Source organism: Schistocerca nitens, chromosome 2, assembly GCF_023898315.1.
Source record: "Schistocerca nitens isolate TAMUIC-IGC-003100 chromosome 2, iqSchNite1.1, whole genome shotgun sequence".
Classification (NCBI taxonomy): Eukaryota; Metazoa; Arthropoda; class Insecta; order Orthoptera; family Acrididae; genus Schistocerca; species Schistocerca nitens.
In genome coordinates this window covers 35,888,428-35,909,219 of record NC_064615.1, presented here as the reverse complement: position 1 = coordinate 35,909,219, position 20,792 = coordinate 35,888,428, and the positions used below count along the sequence as shown (strand labels likewise).

Below are 20,792 nucleotides of genomic sequence, written 5' to 3'. Positions count from 1 at the left end.
CTCTGCCATGCACTTAAGTGTGAATTGCAGAGTAACCACGTGTTTATTGCAGTAAAAAATTTGATAAAACCTAGCGAGGTTATCACGGATTCTGAATGTGAATCAATCTGGGTGAAACTGAGTATCAAAGAATGGTCAAATATGGTGATTGGATGCTTTTATAGACCACCTGTGTCAGGATCTGTAGTTGTAGAGCACTTCAGACAGAACTTGCAGAATATCATTAGTAATTTTCCTGATCATGGCATTGTAATAGGGGGTGACTTCAACTTGCCAGGTATAGATTGGGATTGTTATGCCATCAAAACTGGTGCCAGAGACAGGGATTCATGTGGCATTGTTCTGGATGTCTTGTCTGAAAATTACCTTGAGCAGGTAGTTAGAGAACCAACCCGTGAGGGTAACGTCTTACACCTCCTGGCAACAAACAGACCTGAAGTTATCGCATCAATCAATGTAGAGTAAGGCATCAGTGATCATAAGGCTGTGACAGCATCTATAACAATGGGCACTACATGGAATGTTAAGAAAGGTAGGAAGATATATTTGCTCAGTAAGGGTGACAGGATCAACAGCGAGCATCAAGTATTCGGTGATGAGGACAAAGATGTGAAGAACAAATGGAAAAAAATTCAAAGGCGTCGTTCAATATGCCCTAGACAAGTATGTTCTGAGTAAGGTTTTAAGGGATGGGAAAGATCCACCATTGTTTAATAGCCATATTAGAAAAGCGGTACGTAAACAAAGAGCAAAGAGCACTTCATCTCAGATTCAAGAGAAGTAAAAACCTAACTGACAAACAAAAGCTGAACAAAGCGAAAATGAGCGTAAGGAGAGCAATGAGAGAAGGTTTCAATGATTTTGAAAGTAAGACGTTGTTAGCCAACCTGTGTAAAAACCCTGAGAGATTTTGGTCATATGTAAAATCAGTAAGTGGGTCAAAATCATCTATTCATTCTCACAGTGACCACACTGGCACCAAAACGGAAGCTAACAGACAGAAGGCCGAAATACTGAATTTGGTGTTCCGAAGTTTTTCACTGCGGAAGATCATAACGCTGTCCCTCCTTTCCATTGTTGTACGATCACCGAAATGGCAGATATTGAGATAACCGATCGCGGAATTGAAAAGCAGCTGCAATTGATTAGTAGTGGAAAGGCATCAGGACCAGATGAGGTACCTATAAGATTGTATAAAGATTATGCAAAAGAATTTGCTCCCCTCCTAGCAGTAATTTACTGTTGATCGGTTGAGCAATGAAAGGTACCAAACGAATGGAAAAAAGCACAGGTCATTCTCGTTTCTAAGAAAGGTGTAAGACAGATCCATACAATTATAGTCCTATATTGTTGACATCAATCTGTTGTAGAATTATGGATCATGTTTTATGCTAAAGAATTATGACTTTTTTGGAAAATGAACGTTTCCTCTATAAAAATCAACATGGATTTCACAAACAGAGATCCTGCGAAACTCAGCTCGCTCTGTTCCTCCATGAGGAATGCGATGGACAACGACGCTCAGGTTGCTGCAGTGTTCCTTGATTTCAGTAAAGCTTATTTAGTGTCGGAGCAGACTTGCAATTGGATTCAAGACTTTCTTGCTGATAGAAGTCAACACACTGCTCTTAATGGAACAAAATCGACAGATGTAAAGGTAATATCTGGAGTACCACAGGGAACTGTGATACAGTATATATAAATGATCTAGTAGAAAGCTTGTGATGCTCTTTAAGGCTATTCGCAGATGATGTAGTTGTCTATACCAAAGTAGCAATGCCAGAAGATAGTAAGGATTTGCAGAACAACCTGCAGAGAACTGATGAGTGGTGCAGGCTCTGGCAATTGACACTGAATGTAAATAAATGTAACATATTGTGCATACATAGGAAAAGAAATCCACTACTGTACATTTACGCTATCGATGACAAACAGTTGGAGACAGCGTCTGTCACAAAATATCTAGGCATAACTATCCAGAGCGACTGTAATTGTAATGACCACATAAAACAGATAGTGGGAAAAGCAGATACCAGACTCAGAATCTCAAGGGAATGTAACTCATCCACAAAAGAAGTGGCTTATAAGGCACTTGTTCGCCCGATTCTTGAGTATTGTTCATCTATCTGGGATCCCTCTCAGGTAGGACTGATAGAAGAGATAGAGAAGATCCAATGAAGAGCGGTGTGTTTCGTCACGGGATCGTTTAGCTGGGGAGAGAGCGCTACGGAGATGCTAAGCAATCTCCACTGGCAGACGTTACGAGAGAGGCGTTGTGCATCACGGAGAGATTTACTATTGAAATTTCAGGACAGCACTTTTCAGGAGGAATCGAACAACATATTACGTACCCACACATACATCTCGCGTATTGACCACGAGGAGAAAATTCGAGAAATCAGAGCCAATACAGAGGTTTAGCGACAATCATTCTTCCCACGCACTATTTGCGAGTGGAACAGGGATTGAGGGATCAGACAGTGGTTCCGAAAGTACCCTCCCCCACACACCATTAGGTGGATTGCAGAGTATGATGTAGATGTAGATGTAGGTGAGATTGTAAAGGTGGTAGGTGGTGCATTGTGACAGACTGCCCAGACATCTTGTGCCATTTGTTGCAACTTGGCAACGGTTCTTGCAGGCCCTGGAGAATGAGTGGGTTCCTGCTTCATCATGTCCCGTATGTGTTCAGTTGATGAGATATGAGTTGTAATTGATGCCCCTCCTCTCCCCACACTGACAATCCTGGGGTAGAACCTTCGTGTCATAGGTGAATGCAATCCAGCATAGGCTGCTCAACACATCTACACTATACACTTGTACATCCAGAATAACCATCCAGACAGAACCTACTTTCATCACTGCAAACAACAGAATGCCATTCCATTCTCCAGTCGACTCCCACCACCAATAGATTGCTCCCAGCACGTGCAGCAGTCTGTCGGTACATCTGTCTGGTGTCCTGTAGGCCCACAGTGGGACCCTGTTCGAATGGCTGAAGTTGTTTAACAGGAATACATACTCATCAGTGTAGAATTATTGTACCCTAGACTGATTGCTGCAAACACTCTTCATCTCTAAACTCAGCACACTTACTGCCTTCATAATCAGAACAGAGAGTGCAGAGACAGGGCTCCTGAGCGCCATCTGCAGAGTGGGAAGTGGACACTGCTCTGCACTCAGATATCCACTTCCCTACCTGGATACACTTCGTAGACAGAAGCCACCAAAATGGATGCTCCGCTGAATGAACTGGCACTGTATAATTAGTTAGCTAGAAAGACGGTATGCAAGACTAGGTGGGCTATGCTACACATATGATCCATCATGCGGCTAAGACATCCACACTGAAGTCTTGAAATGTCTTAAGAGACCACCTATTCCCAGGTGTAACAACAAATTCTGCACTGTCGTACGAGACATGCCAACAGCACTGCAATGGTTTGAAACCAGATACTCGGGGAAATCACATAGCAAGATCATCAATTTTGTACATGACAGAATTAATAGTATTAAAAGTTGATCCAGCAGCCATAGGATCCTCTGTATGTTAGTGAGTTGTTGAAAGATGTATGTGCTCTTAGTACACCAAACTGCAATCTGCAGATCAACTGAAGCTCTGTTCAGACTTAGTGTGGACAGTGGTCAACCTGTTTAGGAGGAAGTTTATCCTTAGGAATCATTAAATATGAGAATTGAGGTATGGATTTATAAGGAAATCTCTTCGGAATTGCATTAAAAGCATTTTAGTCACACTACACATGCATGGCTAAGAAAGTTTTTTTGAGATTGTGGCAGAGTACTGTGTTACAGTCAGTTGAGTACCAAACTGAAAGAGATAACATTGACCCTCTCCTTTTAAAAAAGAAAAGACAGATTAGAGAGGGGGGGGGGGGGGAATTGGTTGAAAAGAGAGTACAATTTCCGCACCATAGAAAGTAGTTTTTGTGGACTGTTGCTTCAAATTGTGTGTCTGTAAAGTGCAACTACATCAAACATATTTATGCACAGAAACAGAATATATTCAACTCATTCACTGTACTGTAGAAAAAGAGCCACTTACCACAAACATTGTAATATTGTACTGGAAAGTTTTTCCTCACATCTTTACCACAGTTAACAGTGACATTTTGACCTTTCTAACTCTTGCTTCCCCTCAGTTAATTCTGGTGTCCTCAGCGAGTATAATGTGAGACAGCAACTTCTGCACAGTGATGGTATTGCACTTGATGATGTGGTGGTATTGCACTTGATGATGGCGTATGCTGCTTGCTCATCATTTTATGTCGAACTCCTCTGAGCTTCCACACCCACGTATAGAACAAACTTCTATCCACAAGACCCTTGGACTGCTACACAGACTGTCACGTCTTTATAACATCAGCTTGTTTTGCCATTTTTATTGTTCATGTTTTACAGTCTACGCAGGTGAAGAAGTTCCAATATGCAGTAATATTAAGTGTAGCGTAGTAACTGTCTTAGCGGTGTTACGTTTGGTGCATACCACGGTGTGCATGCTTGTACAAGTGGGATAGTACAAATGCCTCAAGTGTATGGTGAGCAGTTACCTTAACTCTTTGCATTATTTTATTTCACTCAGGATTTCCAATTTCGTATTAATATGGGGTGGGGATTGAAAAGTAATGCCTCTCTTGTCATAAAAATTCCAATAATGAACATACAACAGCAGAGTTAGTACAGATCATAGCCTTAACTGACCTCTACATATTACTAAAAACCTAAACTAAACTAAACTAAACTCAGTCCTAACAGCACTTGAAGGCCAAACAGCACTGTTCGACCGCTGTGTCTTCCTCAGCCCACAGGCATCACTGGATGCGGATATGGCGCGGCATGTGGTCAACACACTGCTCTCCCAGCCATTGTCAGTTTTCATGACCAGAGCGCTACTTCCCCATCAAGTAGCTCGTCAGTTGCATCCTGCTTGCCAACAGTGCTCGGCAGACCAAACGGTCACCCATCCAAGTGCTAGCCGACCGTACTGTGCTTAACTTCGATGATCTGATTGGAACCGGTGTTATCACTGTGGCAAGGCCATTGGCCCTATACAACACTACCATTTAAAATAGTTACTGTACATTTGTACAATCATTAAACCCAGGTGTCAAAAACAGTTTGGAAAAATTCAGGGTTTGGTTTTTTGATATAAGATTTTGACCTTGTCCATGAAGAAAGCATATGGGGATGCTGTAATGGACATCAGCAATGTGCAAGGTTGCGTGAAGAAGTTTGGTAACAGAGAAACAAACATGCAGGTGAGCTGCACAACAGACAGCCGACAACCTCTGTCACAGACACCGGTCAAGGTGACTTGAAGAGGCAGATGGTTCATAATTCACAGTCAACAGCTTTAAAATTATTCTGAGAAAAATGAGTCAAGAAGCAAAACCCTGAATTTTCCCAAACTGGTTTTTACGCCTGTGTTCAGCAGAGGTGCAAATGTGTAGAAATGCATGGTGACTACGTTGAACAGTAGTGTCTTATAGAGGGCAGTGCAGGCTATGATTTTTATTAATTTTGCTGTTGTATGTTCATTATTAAATTTTTAAGATACAGGGGAAATTACTTTTTGATCCATCCTCATACAATCAACAGATGTACGTAGAAAAGGGCAAATCATTTTTGTGTATGGGCTAAAGTGCATACAACAAAAAAGATGGACCAAGACACCAAATCTGCTGTAAATTCTATATGTAGAAAGTTAGCTCAATCATCAGGTGAATATGGTGCCATTTCATTGTAGTACGCAAGATGAAGCCCTTAGAGATTGTTGGGACTTCCTTAATAATGAAATTGGCTTTCACAATTTTGTTAGTATTTTAGAAACTCATGAAGGTATATTTGGCTGTGGACCAAAGTATTTCAATAAATGATGTATTACAAAATATGTATTTGTGTAGTAGTATCATAGAGATTTAACATTTAATGTGTGTCTAGCATGTAAATAAATGCAGACCAAATTGGCTACATATACATGGTGAGCATGCATTTTCATCATGTTAGATTTATATTGATCGAGATTAGACATTTATATTGCTGTAGGTTGCATACACCATTTATTTGGTACATGGGTTCAACAATTCTAAAACAGTAGTGAATTAAAAGTGCCATCACTATAATAATCTCTATGATGGCTTTTTCTACATTTTTGTCTAAATGGTTGTGATGACAACATGACATTTACTGGTTCAGTAACTGGTGAATTATTTTTTAATCGATTTAAGCATGTTATGTTTCTTTGTGACAATTATTATCATGCTGAAATCAACAACTATGTGTCATTTTACAGTTTGTTCTAAAACACAAAGAATGGGTATCTCTGCGAGAAGTGGCTGCTTACCCAAGCTCAATGTGTCCATCTCATCCAGGAGCACTGAAACTTGTTACATCTTTGATTAAACAAATTGTTGAATTTCACCCTGACATTCAGTACATACATATTGGTGCTGATGAGGTATGTTTGGTTTTATCTGTTTGTTTTATGCTTTTTATATCCTTTCATGCGTAGTGTAAGAACATTCTTACTCATACCTGTATAATTTCAGGTTTGGCACCTAGGCATATGTCCAACATGCATTCGAAGAATAGAAACAAGTAAACATGGAAAAGCACAGTTATTCCTGGAACACATTCTGGGAGTCGCCCAGTTTGTTCGAGATACCTACCCCACATTACGTGTCATAATGTGGGATGACATGCTTCGTACTATTGATTCTTCTGTTATGAATGGTAAGTGCCGTTTTAGTTGTTTTTCTCAATCCTTTTTTTTTTTTTAATTTTTAAACTAAAAGACAGAAAATTTTAAAGGATCTGTCAGAGTAGTCAAATTAAAAATGCACCTATTGCACCAGTTATTTCATTCTTTATTTCACTTTACTATTTAAAAACATAGTTCTTATTAAAAAGTAATATGCTGATAGGCTACTGATATATCCAGAACAAACGTTACCTATGTAACAAAATCATCAAGCTGGTTATCGATATAAATTAATAATAATTTTTTCTTTCAGATATTACTTGATTTTCTTCCAGAGAAAATAATGACAGCTGTGACCGCTCGTTGCTAATCTTTCTTGTGGATGAATTACATGCTCATATTGGTTGGAATTGAGGTCTTTCCTCACATTAATATATGTAATATGACAGTGATCAACCCAAAAACGTATCGACAATGGCCACTGCTCACTCATTCATATTAAGTATTTCAGTATTAAATATGCCTCAAGTAATTTCAGTGGAAATACTCATCTTGTGCAACAATGAGCATATCAATTCTCTCTCTCTCCCTCTCTCTCTCTCTCTCTCTCTCTCTGTGTGTGTGTGTGTGTGTGTGTGTGTGTGTGTGTGTGTGCGCTTTTGTGTTTGTGTTTGTTTGTGTGCGCCTGTCTATGTAGACATATATAACACACACAATGGAAAACCCAGGACGGAGTGTAACGATATAATGAAAAGGATAGCTGCTACTCACCAAATAGCAGAGATGTTGTTTCGCTGAAAGGCCCAACTAAAAAGTAGTCTTTCTGTTGTGCCTTTCTGTGACTCGGCATCTCACAGACACACAGACACACACACACGCACACACACACACACACACACACACACACAGACACGCACACAGTGCTTGATAGTCACGTATTTTACTCTCGTCTTTGCATGGACATATCTGTATCTGCCAACAACCACATGGGGCTAGGGATGTATGGTGAATTATGTCTGCAGTGGACATAAAAAAATTAAATATGAATTTCGTTATTTATTGTTGGCTTTGATGCACCAAATACTTTTTAAAGTGATATTGATGTATAAGTAGGGTCCTGAACATGAAAATCTAGAATACTTGCCATATAGCAGAGATGCTGAGTTGCAGATAGACACAACAAAAAGACTTTCACAAATAAAGCTTTTATCTAGTAAGGTCTTCATCAACAATAGATGAGACACACACACACACACACACACACACACACGCACACACGCACACAAATGCAACTCTCACACACAACTGCAGTCTCAGGCAACTGAAACCACACTGCGAGCAGCAGCACCAGTGCATGATGGGAATGGTGACTGGGTGGGGGTAAGGAGGTGGCATGGATGGGGAGGGGGAGGGATAGTATGGTATGGGTGGCAGACTGTGAAGTGCTGCAGATTAGACGGAGTGCAGGGCAGGGGTTGGGAGGTGGAGGGGGGGGGGGGGGGAGTAGCGGAAATAGAGAGAAGTAAAAAGACTGGGTGTGCTAGTGGAATGACGGCTGTGTAGTGCTGGAATGGTAGCAGGGAAGGGAACGGATGGGTGAGGACAGTGACTATAGAAGGTTGAGGCCAGGAGGATTGTGGGAACATAGGATGTATTGTAGGGAAAGTTCCCACTTGCACAATTTAGAAAAGCTGGTGTGGGTGGGAAGGATCCGTATGGCACAGGCTGTGAAGCAGTTATTGAAATGAAGGATGTCATGTTTGGCAGCATGCTCAGCAACAGGGTGGTTCACTTTTTCCTTGGCCACAGTTTGTCGGAGGCAGTTCTTGCAGACAGATAGCTTGTTGGTTGTCATACCCACATAGAATGCAGTGCAGTGGTTGCAGCTTAGCTTGTAGATCAGAAGACTGGTTTCACTCGTAGTCACATTGTCTGCCCACAGAGGAGCATTCCCCTCATAACCCAGGTCTGGAGCAACTGAATTACATTCTCCGCCAGGGTTTCGACTACCTCTCGTCATGCCCTGAAATGTGAAATGTCCTGCCCACTATCCTTTCCACCCCTCCCACAGTGGTATTCCACTGTCCACTGAGCCTACACGATAGACTCATCCATCCTTACACAACCCCTGCTCTGAACCCCATACCTCATTGGTCATACTTGGGTTATAGACCTAGATGCAAGACCTGTCCCATACATCCTCCCACCACAGCCAACTACAGTCTGGTTACAAACATTACCTATCCTATCAAGGGCAGGGCTATATGTGAAACCAGTCATGTGATCTTTTCTGAATTGCACAGGTGGGAACTTTCCCTGCAATAGATCATATGTTCCCATAACTCTCCTAGCCTCAACCTTCATTAGTCACTGTCCTCACCCATCCAGTCCCTTTCCTGTTCCCATTCTAGCACTACACAGCCATCATTACACCATCACACCCAGTCTTTTTACGTCTCTCCTTTATCCCTACCCCATCCCCCACCTCTCCCCTGCCCGCTGTCTAACCTGCATAATTTGCAGCAATTCACTATCTGCCACCCCTACCGTACTATCCCTCCCCAGCCTCCTCCTTACCCCCACCCAGTCGCCCCTCCCATCATGCACTGGTGCTACCTGAGACTGCAGTTGTGTGTGTGTGTGTGTGTGTGTGTGTGTGTGTGTGATCTCTATTGTTGAAGTAGGCCTTATTGGCTGAAAGCTTTATTTGTGACAGTCTTTTTGTTGTGCCTATCTGCTACTCAGCATCCCTGCTATATGATGAGTAGCAACTTTCCTTTTCATAATACTGTTACATTCCATTCTGGATTTTCCATTGTTTGAAAATATTGAATATGGCATTCATTGTGAAAAGTCACATCTACTACTGAGACTTAAATTTATGGTTTAAGTTTAACTGAAAATTTTAAAATATTTATGAAATCTGGTAGAAGACTTCATTAAAAGCAATAAATATTTTTTTTTCAATATTTTAAAATATAGAGTTCCAGAGTATGTTACAATATTTTCAAAAGGTGTGTGCAACATACTCCTCCCTCCTTGAGATTGCAAGGGTTAGTTAACATTTCAATTGAATTTTTTCTGTGTTGCCCTGATATCTAACTGCATTGTTATGGCAGGTGCCTTTACTTGGCGGTACACCACACGACTCCAGCCTGGGCTGATGGCTCAAGAAGGATACACTAAGCTCACTCAGATACTGCATCTCATTGTAGGATTGTGATCACCTACTCACCTCAAAGACTAGCAGCATCCATACGTACATACAGCAATTGTAAAACAGACAACAGAAACGTCCGCATAGCTTTTTATTCTTAACCACTAAACTATTATATGGTTTTCATTCACAACTATCATTCGTTCGGTAGGTACATATAGGCTACACACCACTCTCCTGTAGGGATATGTAACACCACAAATTTCCCCCCTCATATGAATGATGCTGCTGTTATTACATAAACTTAAGCAATTAAATGTCTGTTATGAGATACCACAGAACCCTTTCACAGTTATTTATTGTATCATGCATAACATCTCTGCTTAGCTCCCAAGGCAATGTTGTTAGATTTTATATGTTAATCTTATAGTTAACACCATATTCACAGGTTTTTAACTGTTTATATCAGTATTGAGACTCTCTTGACGTCTCACAAGTATTCACCCTCAGTTAAATTTTACAATTTACCCTCAACATTAGGGTATATTGTTTTGTGAGTACATAATGTGCGCTCTGTCTCATACCTAGAGCATATCCCTAGACATCAAAAGTTGCTTAATATTTGTTTGTTCTGTATATTTTTCATTAGTAGATACAAACTTCTTTGTACTAGGATTTTCCACAGCATTTATCTTTTGTTCAGAATTACAACATTTTTGGTAAGTCTCTTTTTCAGCTCTAAATATAACAAGTTTATCCTTTTGTGGTAACTGCAGCCATGCAGATGGAGCTACATTTTGAGTACTTAGTAACTTTTGAGTTTTGCATAGCAGAATGCTTTAATCTGTTGAACTGTGATTATGGTCAGCACGCAGAAATCGGACTCTGGTGCCGTTCTTCATAATTTCTTAATTAAGTATATGTACTAGACCAGTAATATACTTCCTTAGAGTAAGGCTCAAAACCTTCAGTATTCTATCTCTCAAGAAACTATATTCACACAGCATCTCTTTCCTAAGAAAGACTTCTCGCACATCATTCAACATTTCTCTCAGTGATGGTATTCCTATATTATTTCTCCCTTTCCTCACTACAGATGTAGGCCCCCATCCATGGTATACCGACACTATTCACTCGATACTTCATACATATGGGTGCAGTATCCTGCTTATCAATTTACACCTCTGTTCTCTCCTCCCTAATCGTGTGTTTAAGATGAACTTGCCCATATCTGATGGTTTGACTTTCCTTCTTTGTGATTCTCACATACTCCTCTGTCCTCCTCTGTGGTCACTTATTTAACTTAGCAGTACCTTGTTATTATTAACATTTATTGACTTTCAGTTATTTACTCGACACTTATATTAGGTTAGTCAAAACTGATGGCAACTTTTGCTGCTATGGATGTTCATGATACCTTTTGGCTCTAAGCTGGATGTTAGCAAATATAATGTAAATAAATACAATTTCCCTCTCCAGTGTGACATTGCTAACATCTATGCATTATTTTGCAGGGTACATTTGTGAAAGTAATAACGTTATTCTTCTGACATATAATTAATCATATTTAGGTCTTCTCTGAGTGTATGCATGATGGTGTATCACTGTAGTGCAACAGTCCCATTTGTCCCTGTAAACCTGTCTATCTGTGAAGTTGTAATCCTGGTAAATTTGTCCAAAAGAATAAATTCACTGAGAATCAAATTGGCAGAAAAGATAAAGGCCCTGCTATCAGAACTATTGAATACTGAAAGAGGGAGGATAGAACTGGTATCCATCGAGGGAAGCGTAAAAGGAAATAAAACATAAGGTATGTTGAGGGGTGGAAGGAAAGGCGACAGCCGAAAACAGATACCCTTCGCACATCCCATCTCGTGTTCCCTTACTGGTGGTGCATCACTGGTGGCTCAGAGGATAATGGTGGCTCTCTGTTCTACAGAACAGTCATTACCAGCTTCACCCTCAAAGGCCCCAAAAAATGGCCTCAACATCCTGCTATTTCATATTAATGAAGATTACATGACCTTCAAAAATATGTTTTTGCTAAAAAAATTAATAGATTGTATTGCACAACCTTTCTTTCATGGTTTTGGATGTCATATCAATATAATATTTATCTTCTAGGACATTTTCTGTGTGTTAATAAGTTAATAGAGAATCCATTTCTGGTGTGATTGGTACCTCCAGCTGCATACCATCTCATCCAATAAGCACAACCATCTTTAGAACCTAAATCTGAGTCACAAATCTTTATAACTCTTTAATATTTATTTTCATTCACCATTGCATGTAACATAGGTGTATTAGCTCCATATTTACCTCCAAATCATTGTTTAACTATTGAGAAATAAGGAGTCAAGTGTGAAATATATCCTTAAATTAGTGCATCACTTCTGCTCATCTCTCAGTTAAATCAAGATTTGTTCCTCATCTGTTTTTGGTATCATAACAGTGCATGATTTCTGTAAACCATCATTCATGATGTCAAATCGTCATGAGTTTCATTAATGATGTATGTGAGCTCCGTTCATCCTGGGTAATAGAATAGCGAATGACTTCAGCCAGATATCACAAGTGCCGTGTTTGATCTTCAATTACTATAGGTATAATAAAAATGAGAGTTTTTTATATAAAACTATTCATGAGCGACATGTGCGATTGTGGATCATCATAGATAGCTGTCAGTGAAAGATTTTGGATAAATCTTCATAATTGTTTTACATTATACAAATTCATAAGTGATCTGAATTTATCAAAGGTAGCTAAATGCTGAATGAAGTATATAAAGTACCATAATGTCCTACAGTGGTGGATGAAATATGCAAAGAAACATAAGTGTTATACATGATTGGCCTTGCAACACTAACCAAAATGGCCTTGCTGTGCTGGTACTGCGAACGGCTGAAAGCAAGGGGAAACTACGGCCGTAATTTTTTCCGAGGGCATGCAGCTTTACTGTATGGATAAATGATGATGGCGTCCTCTTGGGTAAAATATTCCGGAGGTAAAATAGTCCCCCATTCGGATCTCCGGGCGGGGACTACTCAAGAGGACGTCGTTATCAGGACAAAGAAAACTGGCGTTCTACAGATTGGAGCGTGGAACGTCAGACCCCTTAACCGGACAGGTAGATTAGAAAATTTAAAATGGGAAATGGATAGGTTAAAGTTAGATATAGTGGGAATTAGCGAAGTTCGGTGGCAGGAGGAACAAGACTTTTGGTCAGGTGAATACAGGGTTATAAACACAAAATCAAATAGTGGTAATGCAGGAGTAGGTTTAATAATGAATAAAAAAATAGGTTTGCAGGTAAGCTACTACAAACAGCATAGTGAACGCGTTATTGTGGCCAAGATAGACACGAAGCCCACGCCTACTACAGTAGTACAAGTTTATATGCCAACTAGCTCTGCAGATGATGAAGAAATTGAAGAAATGTATGATGAGATAAAAGAAATTATTCAGTAGTGAAGGGAGATGAAAATTTAATAGTCATGGGTGACTGGAATTCGAGAGTAGGAAAAGGGAGAGAAGATAACATAGTAGGTGAATATGGATTGGGGCTAAGAAATGAAAGAGGAAGCCATCTGGTAGAGTTTTGCACAGAGCATAACTTAACCATAGCTAACACTTGGTTCAAGAATCATGAAAGAAGGTTGTATACATGGAAGAATCCTGGAGATACTAGAAGGTATCAGATAGATTATATAATGGTAAGACAGAGATTTAGGAACCAGGTTTTAAATTGTAAGACATTTCCAGGGGCAGATGTGGACTCTGACCACAATCTATTGGTTATGAACTGTAGATTAAAACTGAAGAAACTGCAAAAAGGTGGGAATTTAAGGATATGGGACCTGGATAAACTGAAAGAACCAGAGGTTGTACAGAGTTTCAGGGAGAGCATAAGGGAACAATTGACAGTAATGGGGGAAAGAAATACAGTAGAAGACGAATGGGTAGCTCTGAGGGATGAAGTAGTGAAGGCAGCAGAGGATCAAGTAGGTAAAAAGACGAGGGCTAGTAGAACTCCTTGGGTGACAGAAGAAATATTGAACTTAATTGATGAAAGGAGAAAATATAAAAATGCAGCAAATGAAGCAGGCAAAAAGGAATACAGACGTCTCAAAAATGAGATCGACAGGAAGTGCAAAATGGCTAAGCAGGGATGGCTAGAGGACAAATGTAAGGATGTAGAGGCTTATCTCACTAGGGGTAAGATAGATACTGCCTACAGGAAAATTAAAGAGACCTTTGGAGGAAAGAGAACCACTTGTATGAATATCAAGAGCTCAGATGGAAACCCAGTTCTAAGCAAAGAAGAGAAAGCAGAAAGGTGGAAGGAGTATATAGATGGTCTATACAAGGACGATGTACTTGAGGACAATATTATGGAAATGGAAGAGGATGTAGATGAAGATGAAATGGGAGATATGATACTGCGTGAAGATTTTGACAGAGCACTGAAAGACCTGAGTCGAAACAAGTCCCCCGGAGTAGACAACATTCCATTGGAACTACTGACGGCCTTGGGAGAGCCAGTCCTGACAAAACTCTACCATCTGGTGAGCAAGATGTACGAGACAGGCGAAATACCCTCAGACTTCAAGAAGAATATAATAATTCCAATCCCAAAGAAAGCAGGTATTGACAGGTGTGAAAATTACCGTACCATCAGTTTAATAAGTCATGGCTGCAAAATACTAACACGAATTCTTTACAGACGAATGGAAGAACTGGTAGAAGCAGACCTCATGAAAATCAGTTTGGATTCCATAGAAATGTTGGAACACGTGAGCCAATACTTATCTTAGAAGAAAGATTAAGGAAAGGCAAACCTACGGTTCTAGCATTTGTAGACTTAGAGAAAGCTTTTGACAATGTTGATTGAAATACTCTCTTTCAAATTCTAAAGGTGGCAGGGGTAAAATACAGGGAGAGAAAGGCTATTTACAATTTGTACAGAAACCAGATGGCAGTTATAAGAGTCGAGGGGCATGAAAGGGAAGCAGTGGTTGGGAAGGGAGTGAGACAGGGTTGCAGCCTCTCCCCGATGTTATTCAATCTGTATATTGAGCAAGCAGTAAAGGAAACAAAAGAAAAATTCAGAGTAGGTATTAAAATCCAGGGAGAAGAAATAAAAACTTTGAGGTTCGCTGATGACATTGTAACTCTATCAGAGACAGCAAAGGACTTGGGAAAGCAGTTGAACGGAATGGACAGTGTCTTGAAAGGAGGATATAAGATGAACATCAACAAAAGCAAAACGAGGATAATGGAATGTAGTCAAATTAAGTCGGGTGATGCTGAGGGAATTAGATTAGGAAATGAGACACTTAAAGTAGTAAAGGAGTTTTGCTATTTGGGGAGCAAAATAACTGATGATGGTCGAAGTAGAGAGGATATAAAATGTAGACTGGCAATGGCAAGGAAAGTGTTTCTGAAGAAGAGAATTTTGTTAACATCGAGTATAGATTTAAGTGTCAGGAAGTCGTTTCTGAAAGTATTTGTATGGAGTGTAGCCATGTATGGAAGTGAAACATGGACAATAAATAGTTTGGGCCAAAAGGGAATATAAGCTTTCGAAATGTGGTGCTACAGAAGAATGCTGAAGATTAGATGGGTAGATCACATAACTAATGAGGAGGTATTGAATAGAATTGGGGAGAAGAGGAGTTAGTGGCACAACTTGACAAGAAGAAGGGACCGGTTGGTAGGACATGTTTTGAGGCATCAAGGGATCACAAATTTAGCATTGGAGGGCAACGTGGAGAGTAAAACTCGTAGAGGGAGACCAAGAGATGAATACACTAAGCAGATTCAGAAGGATGTGGGTTGCAGTAAGTACTGGGAGATGAAGAAGCTTGCACAGGATAGGGTAGCATGGAGAGCTGCATCAAACCAGTCTCAGGACTGAAGACCACAACATCAACAACAAGAGTAAATACTAAAACAAATGGAATGTAGAAAATATTTTTCACTCATAGGTGGACTGTTGTATTCAGATATCCTTGTGGATGCATTACTTCTAAGAAAACACAATACTGTTTAACATCTCCAAAGGTATGCCATACCATGCTCCTATTAAACTTTCTAAGTCATCTTTGACTATGAATGACAGTTCAGATGAATATTTTTCTAGATGTGTTGTAATCATATTATAGGTAGTTCAAATGCTTTGGATGATGATGTAAGTGTGAAGTAGATATACCAACTTCCACTCCTTTTACGAGATGTCTTACTTGTTGTCCGCAGCGGATCTTCTTCGCTCACATCTGGAATCTCTTCAAACTTCTTCTCTGAAGAGTGATGCTAGGTACAGGAATATTTACAATTCTCCCTCTACTTGTGAAATAAGTAGATACTCGAAGGTTACTTGTCATCAACTAACGATATATTCAAATGTCCTACAGAACAAACTTCTCCCTTCTCACATAAACATCTGACTTCTTGTAAGTCACTCGTATCACCTCATGTCAGAAACAAATCTAATTACATCCACAAAAGAGTTGGCTTAATAATCATAACTCTATATCACAGGATTCACGAAATACGTCATGCCACTAGCAAGGCTGGAATAAGAGTTTTTTAAGAGTTCTTTTTTCACTAACGATAGCCACTGACACTATTATCACAGAGTTACATAAATACTCCATGGTCCTCTTATGCACTCACTAAACATCCATGGACTGCCCAACAGGTACTAGTCGGTGCCGTTCGACTACCGCATCTACATTCTTCCTGCGACTGAATTTAAACCTGCACACACACAGACATGTGACGTGCAGTAGGTAGGATTCCATTCTCTCACAGTCATATCTAAAATATTGTGTTTTCGAGATGGTAGAAGGCTGAGTGGTTCTAGAATTTATGCAGCAATTCTCGGAAACACTACAGTGTATAATAATAAAATAAGTATCTGTGTATGATTTTCTAGGAAGATTCATTTTACAGAAGCCCCATATGAAGTACTCTAATTATATGATGTGTAGTGTCAAAGTAAATGATTTTTTATCTTATTCGTGACCAAATAAATATAATATTACATGATGTTAGCAAGTATTCCCTGTGTAGTATTATTATCATGCTGTGCCAAGCAGCCCGCCAACCCTATGAATCATGAACTTTCCCTTGGTGGGGTGGCTTGTGCGCCACAGTGGTACAGATAGTGACACTGTAGGTGCAAGCATAACTGAAGGGTATCTGTTGAGAGGTTCCTGAAGAAAGGTGGCATCCTGTTAGTAGTTGCAGGGGCAACAGTCTGGATGATTGACTGACATGCCTTTGTAACATCAGCCAGCATGGTGTTGCTGTGCTGGTACTGTAAATGGCTGAAAGCAAGGGCAAACTAGAGCCACCATTTTTTCCCAGGGGCATCTAGCTCTGCTATATGGTTAAATGCTGATGGTATGCGCTTGGGTAAAATATTCTGGATGTAGAATAGTCCCCATTCGGACCTCCCAACAGGGACTGTTAAGGAGGATGTGAACATCGAGAGAAACAAAACTGGCATTCTACAGGTTTGAGCGTGCAATGTTGGAGCCCTTAACTGGGCGTGTAGGTCAGAAAATTTTAAAAAAAGGCAAATAGATAGGTTGATATTATGTATAGTGGGAATTAGTGAAATTTGGTGGCTGGAGGAACAGGACTTCTGGTCAGAAGGTTATAAATACAGAATCAAATATGGGTAATGCAGGAGTAGTTTCAATAATGAGTAATGAAATAGGAATGCATGTAAGCTACTATGAACAGCACAGTGAATGCATTATCATAGTTAAAATGACGAGATTGTAAAAATTTATGGTGAGATAAAAGAAATTATTGAGATAGTTAAGAGAGAGGAAAATTTAACTGTGTTGGGGAACTGATTTGATAGTAAGAAAAGAAAGAGAATAAAAAATAGTGGGTGAATGTGGACTAAGGAAAAGGAGTGAAAGAGGAAGCTATCTGGTAGAACTTTGCAAAGAGTGTAATTTTATCATTGCTAACATTTGGTTTGTTTAAGAGTCTATCGAGGGCCAGATGTGGACCCTCTTGGTTATGAACTGTAGATCAAAACTGAAGAAATTGAAAAAAAATGTATGAAATTGAGGAGATGGAACCTTGATAAGTTGAAAGGACCAGAGGTTGTTGGGAGTTTCGGAGGGAGCATTAGGCAACAATTGATTGGAACAGGCGAAAAGAATACAATAGAAGACAAATTAACCTTGAGACATGAAATAGTGAAGGCAACAGAGGATCAAACAGGTACAAAGATGAGGCCTAGTAGAAATTCATGGATATCACACGAGATACTGGATTTAATTGATGAAAGGGGAAATATAAAAATGCAACAAGTGAAGAAGATGAAAGGGAATACAAAGTGAGAAAGATGAGATTGACAGGAAGTGCAAATTGCCCAAGCAGGAATGGCTAAAGGACTAATCTAGGGATATAGAAGCACATATAACCAAGGGAAAGATAGATACCACTTATAGGAAAACTAAAAACTTATTTGGAGAAAGCAGAAGCAGTTGTATGAATATCAAGATCTCAGATGGAAAACCAGTAACAAGCAAAGAAGGGGGGGGGGGGGCAGAAAGCTTGAAGGAGTATATGGATGGCCTATTTGAGGGAGATGAACTTGAAGGTAATATTATGAATTGGGGGGGGGGGAGGGGGGGGGAGAGGATATATATGAAGATACATGATACTGCTAGAAGAATTTGTCAGAGCACTAGAAAAGCCAAGTTGAAACATGGCCTCTAAAGTAAATGATAAACTGTCAGAACTACTCATATCCTTGGGAGGCCAGCCCTGACAAATTATTCCATGTGGCATGCAAGATCTTTGAAACAGCAAAATACCCTCAGGCTTCAAGAAGATTGTATTGATTCAAATTCCAAAGATAACATCTACCTCTACATGGATACTCTGTAAGTCACACTTAAGTGCCTGGCAGAGGGTTCATTGACTACTTTCACAATAATTATCTATTATTCCACTCGCAAATGGCATGCAGAAAAAAAGAGCACCTATATCTTTCCGCATGAGCTCTGTTTTCCCTTATGTTATTATGATGATTGTTTCTCACTATGTATGTTGGTGTCAACAAAATATTTTTCCATTTGGAGGAGACAGTTGGTGCTTGAAATCTCATGAGAAGATCCTGCCACAATGAGAAACACCTTTGTTTTAATGACATCAAACTCCATAACCTGTATCATGTCCCTGACACTCACTACCCTGTTTCTTAATAATATAGACTGTCCTGCTCTTCTTTGAACTTTCGTGAAATACTCCATTAATCCTATCTGCTCAGGATCCCACACCACACAGAATTACTCCAAAAGAGGATGGACAAGCATAGTGTAGGCAGTCTCTTTAGTAGATCTTTTGCATCTTTTAAGTGTTCTGTCAGTAAATCGCAGTCTTTGGTTCACTTTCCCCACAGCATTTTCTGTGAGTTCTTTCAAATTTAAGTTGCTCATAATTGTAATTCCTATGTATTTAATTGAATTTATGGTCTTCAGATTTGCTTGATTTGTTGTATAATTGAAGTTTAACAATTCCCTTTAGCATTCATGTGGATGACTTCACACTTTTCATTACTTAGGGTCAATTGTCAATTTTAAAACCATACAGATATCTCTTCTAAACCGTTTTGCAATTTTTTCTGATCTTTTGATGACTTTAGTAGACAGCCCAAGACAGCTCCTCAGATTGTCTCCTAAATTGTTTATGTAGATAAGGAACAGCAGAGGGCCTATAACACTACCTTGGGGAATGCCAGAAATCACTACTGTTTTACTTGATGGCTTTCCATCAATTACTACGAATTGTGACCCCTCTGACAGGATGAATCCAGTCACATAACTGAGACAATATTTCATAAGCATGCAATTCAATTACAAGCTGCTTTTAAGGTACAGCGTCAAAAGCCTTCTGGAAATCTAGAAATACAGAATCAATTTGAAAACCCATGTCAATAGTACTCAGCACTTCATGTGAATAAAGAGCTAGTTGTGCTTCACAAGAACGTTTTCTGAATCCATGTTGACTTTGTGTCAGTAGACTGTTCTCTTAGACATAATTCAGGACGTTTGAACACGTTATGTGTTTTAAAATCGAGCTGCATATTGATATTAATGATGTGGGGATGTAATTTAGCGGATTACTCCTATTTCCTTTGTGGAATATTGGTTTGACCACTGCAACTTTCCAGTCTTTGCGTACAGATGTTTCATTGAGTGAGTGATTGCATATTATTGTTAAGCATGGTGCTACTGCATCAGTGTACTGTGAAAGGAACCTAATTGGTTTACAATCTGGAACAGAAGACTTGCTTTTACTAAGTGATTTAAGTTGTGTCACTACTCTGAGGATATCTACTTTCAAGTTACTCATGTTTGCAGCTGTTCTAGGTTTGAATTCTTTAATATTTACTTCATTGTCTTTAGTGAAGGAGTTTTGGAAGGCTGTGCTTAGTAACTCTGCTTTAGGAGCACTCTCATCAATAGTATTTCCATTGCTATCATGCAAAAAAGGCATTGGTTGTGTCTTGCCACTAGCATGTTTTACATACAGCCAGAATCTCTTCAGATTTTCTGCCAGGTTTTGAGACAAAGTTTTGTTGTGGAAACTATTATAAGCATCTTGCATTCAAGTCCGTGCTAAATTTTGAGCCTCTGTTAAATATCACCAATCTTGGGGATTTTGCAGTCATTTAAATTTGGCATGCTTTTTTGTTGTTTCTGCAACAGTGTCCTGACCCGTTTTATGATGCAAGGGAGATCAGATCCATTGTTTGTTAATTTGTTTGATAGGAATGTCTCAGTTGCTGTCAATGCTATTTCTTTGAATTCAAGCCACATCTGGTAATTTGGAAGGATCGGAGATTGTCTCTCAGGAAGGCACCAAGAAAATTTTTATCTGCTT

At 39.6% G+C, this 20,792-nt stretch overlaps 1 protein-coding gene across 1 annotated transcript in view; it reads left to right on the top strand.

Annotated features, from left to right (window-relative positions):
• Positions 1-20,792, top strand: part of LOC126235702 (hexosaminidase D-like) — a 237,332-nt gene that overhangs the window by 55,459 nt on the left and 161,081 nt on the right. The window contains exons 4-5 of the mRNA XM_049944457.1: positions 6,311-6,475; positions 6,567-6,750. Coding sequence (XP_049800414.1) covers positions 6,311-6,475; positions 6,567-6,750 — 349 coding nt within the window. The remainder of the gene's footprint in view (positions 1-6,310; positions 6,476-6,566; positions 6,751-20,792) is intronic.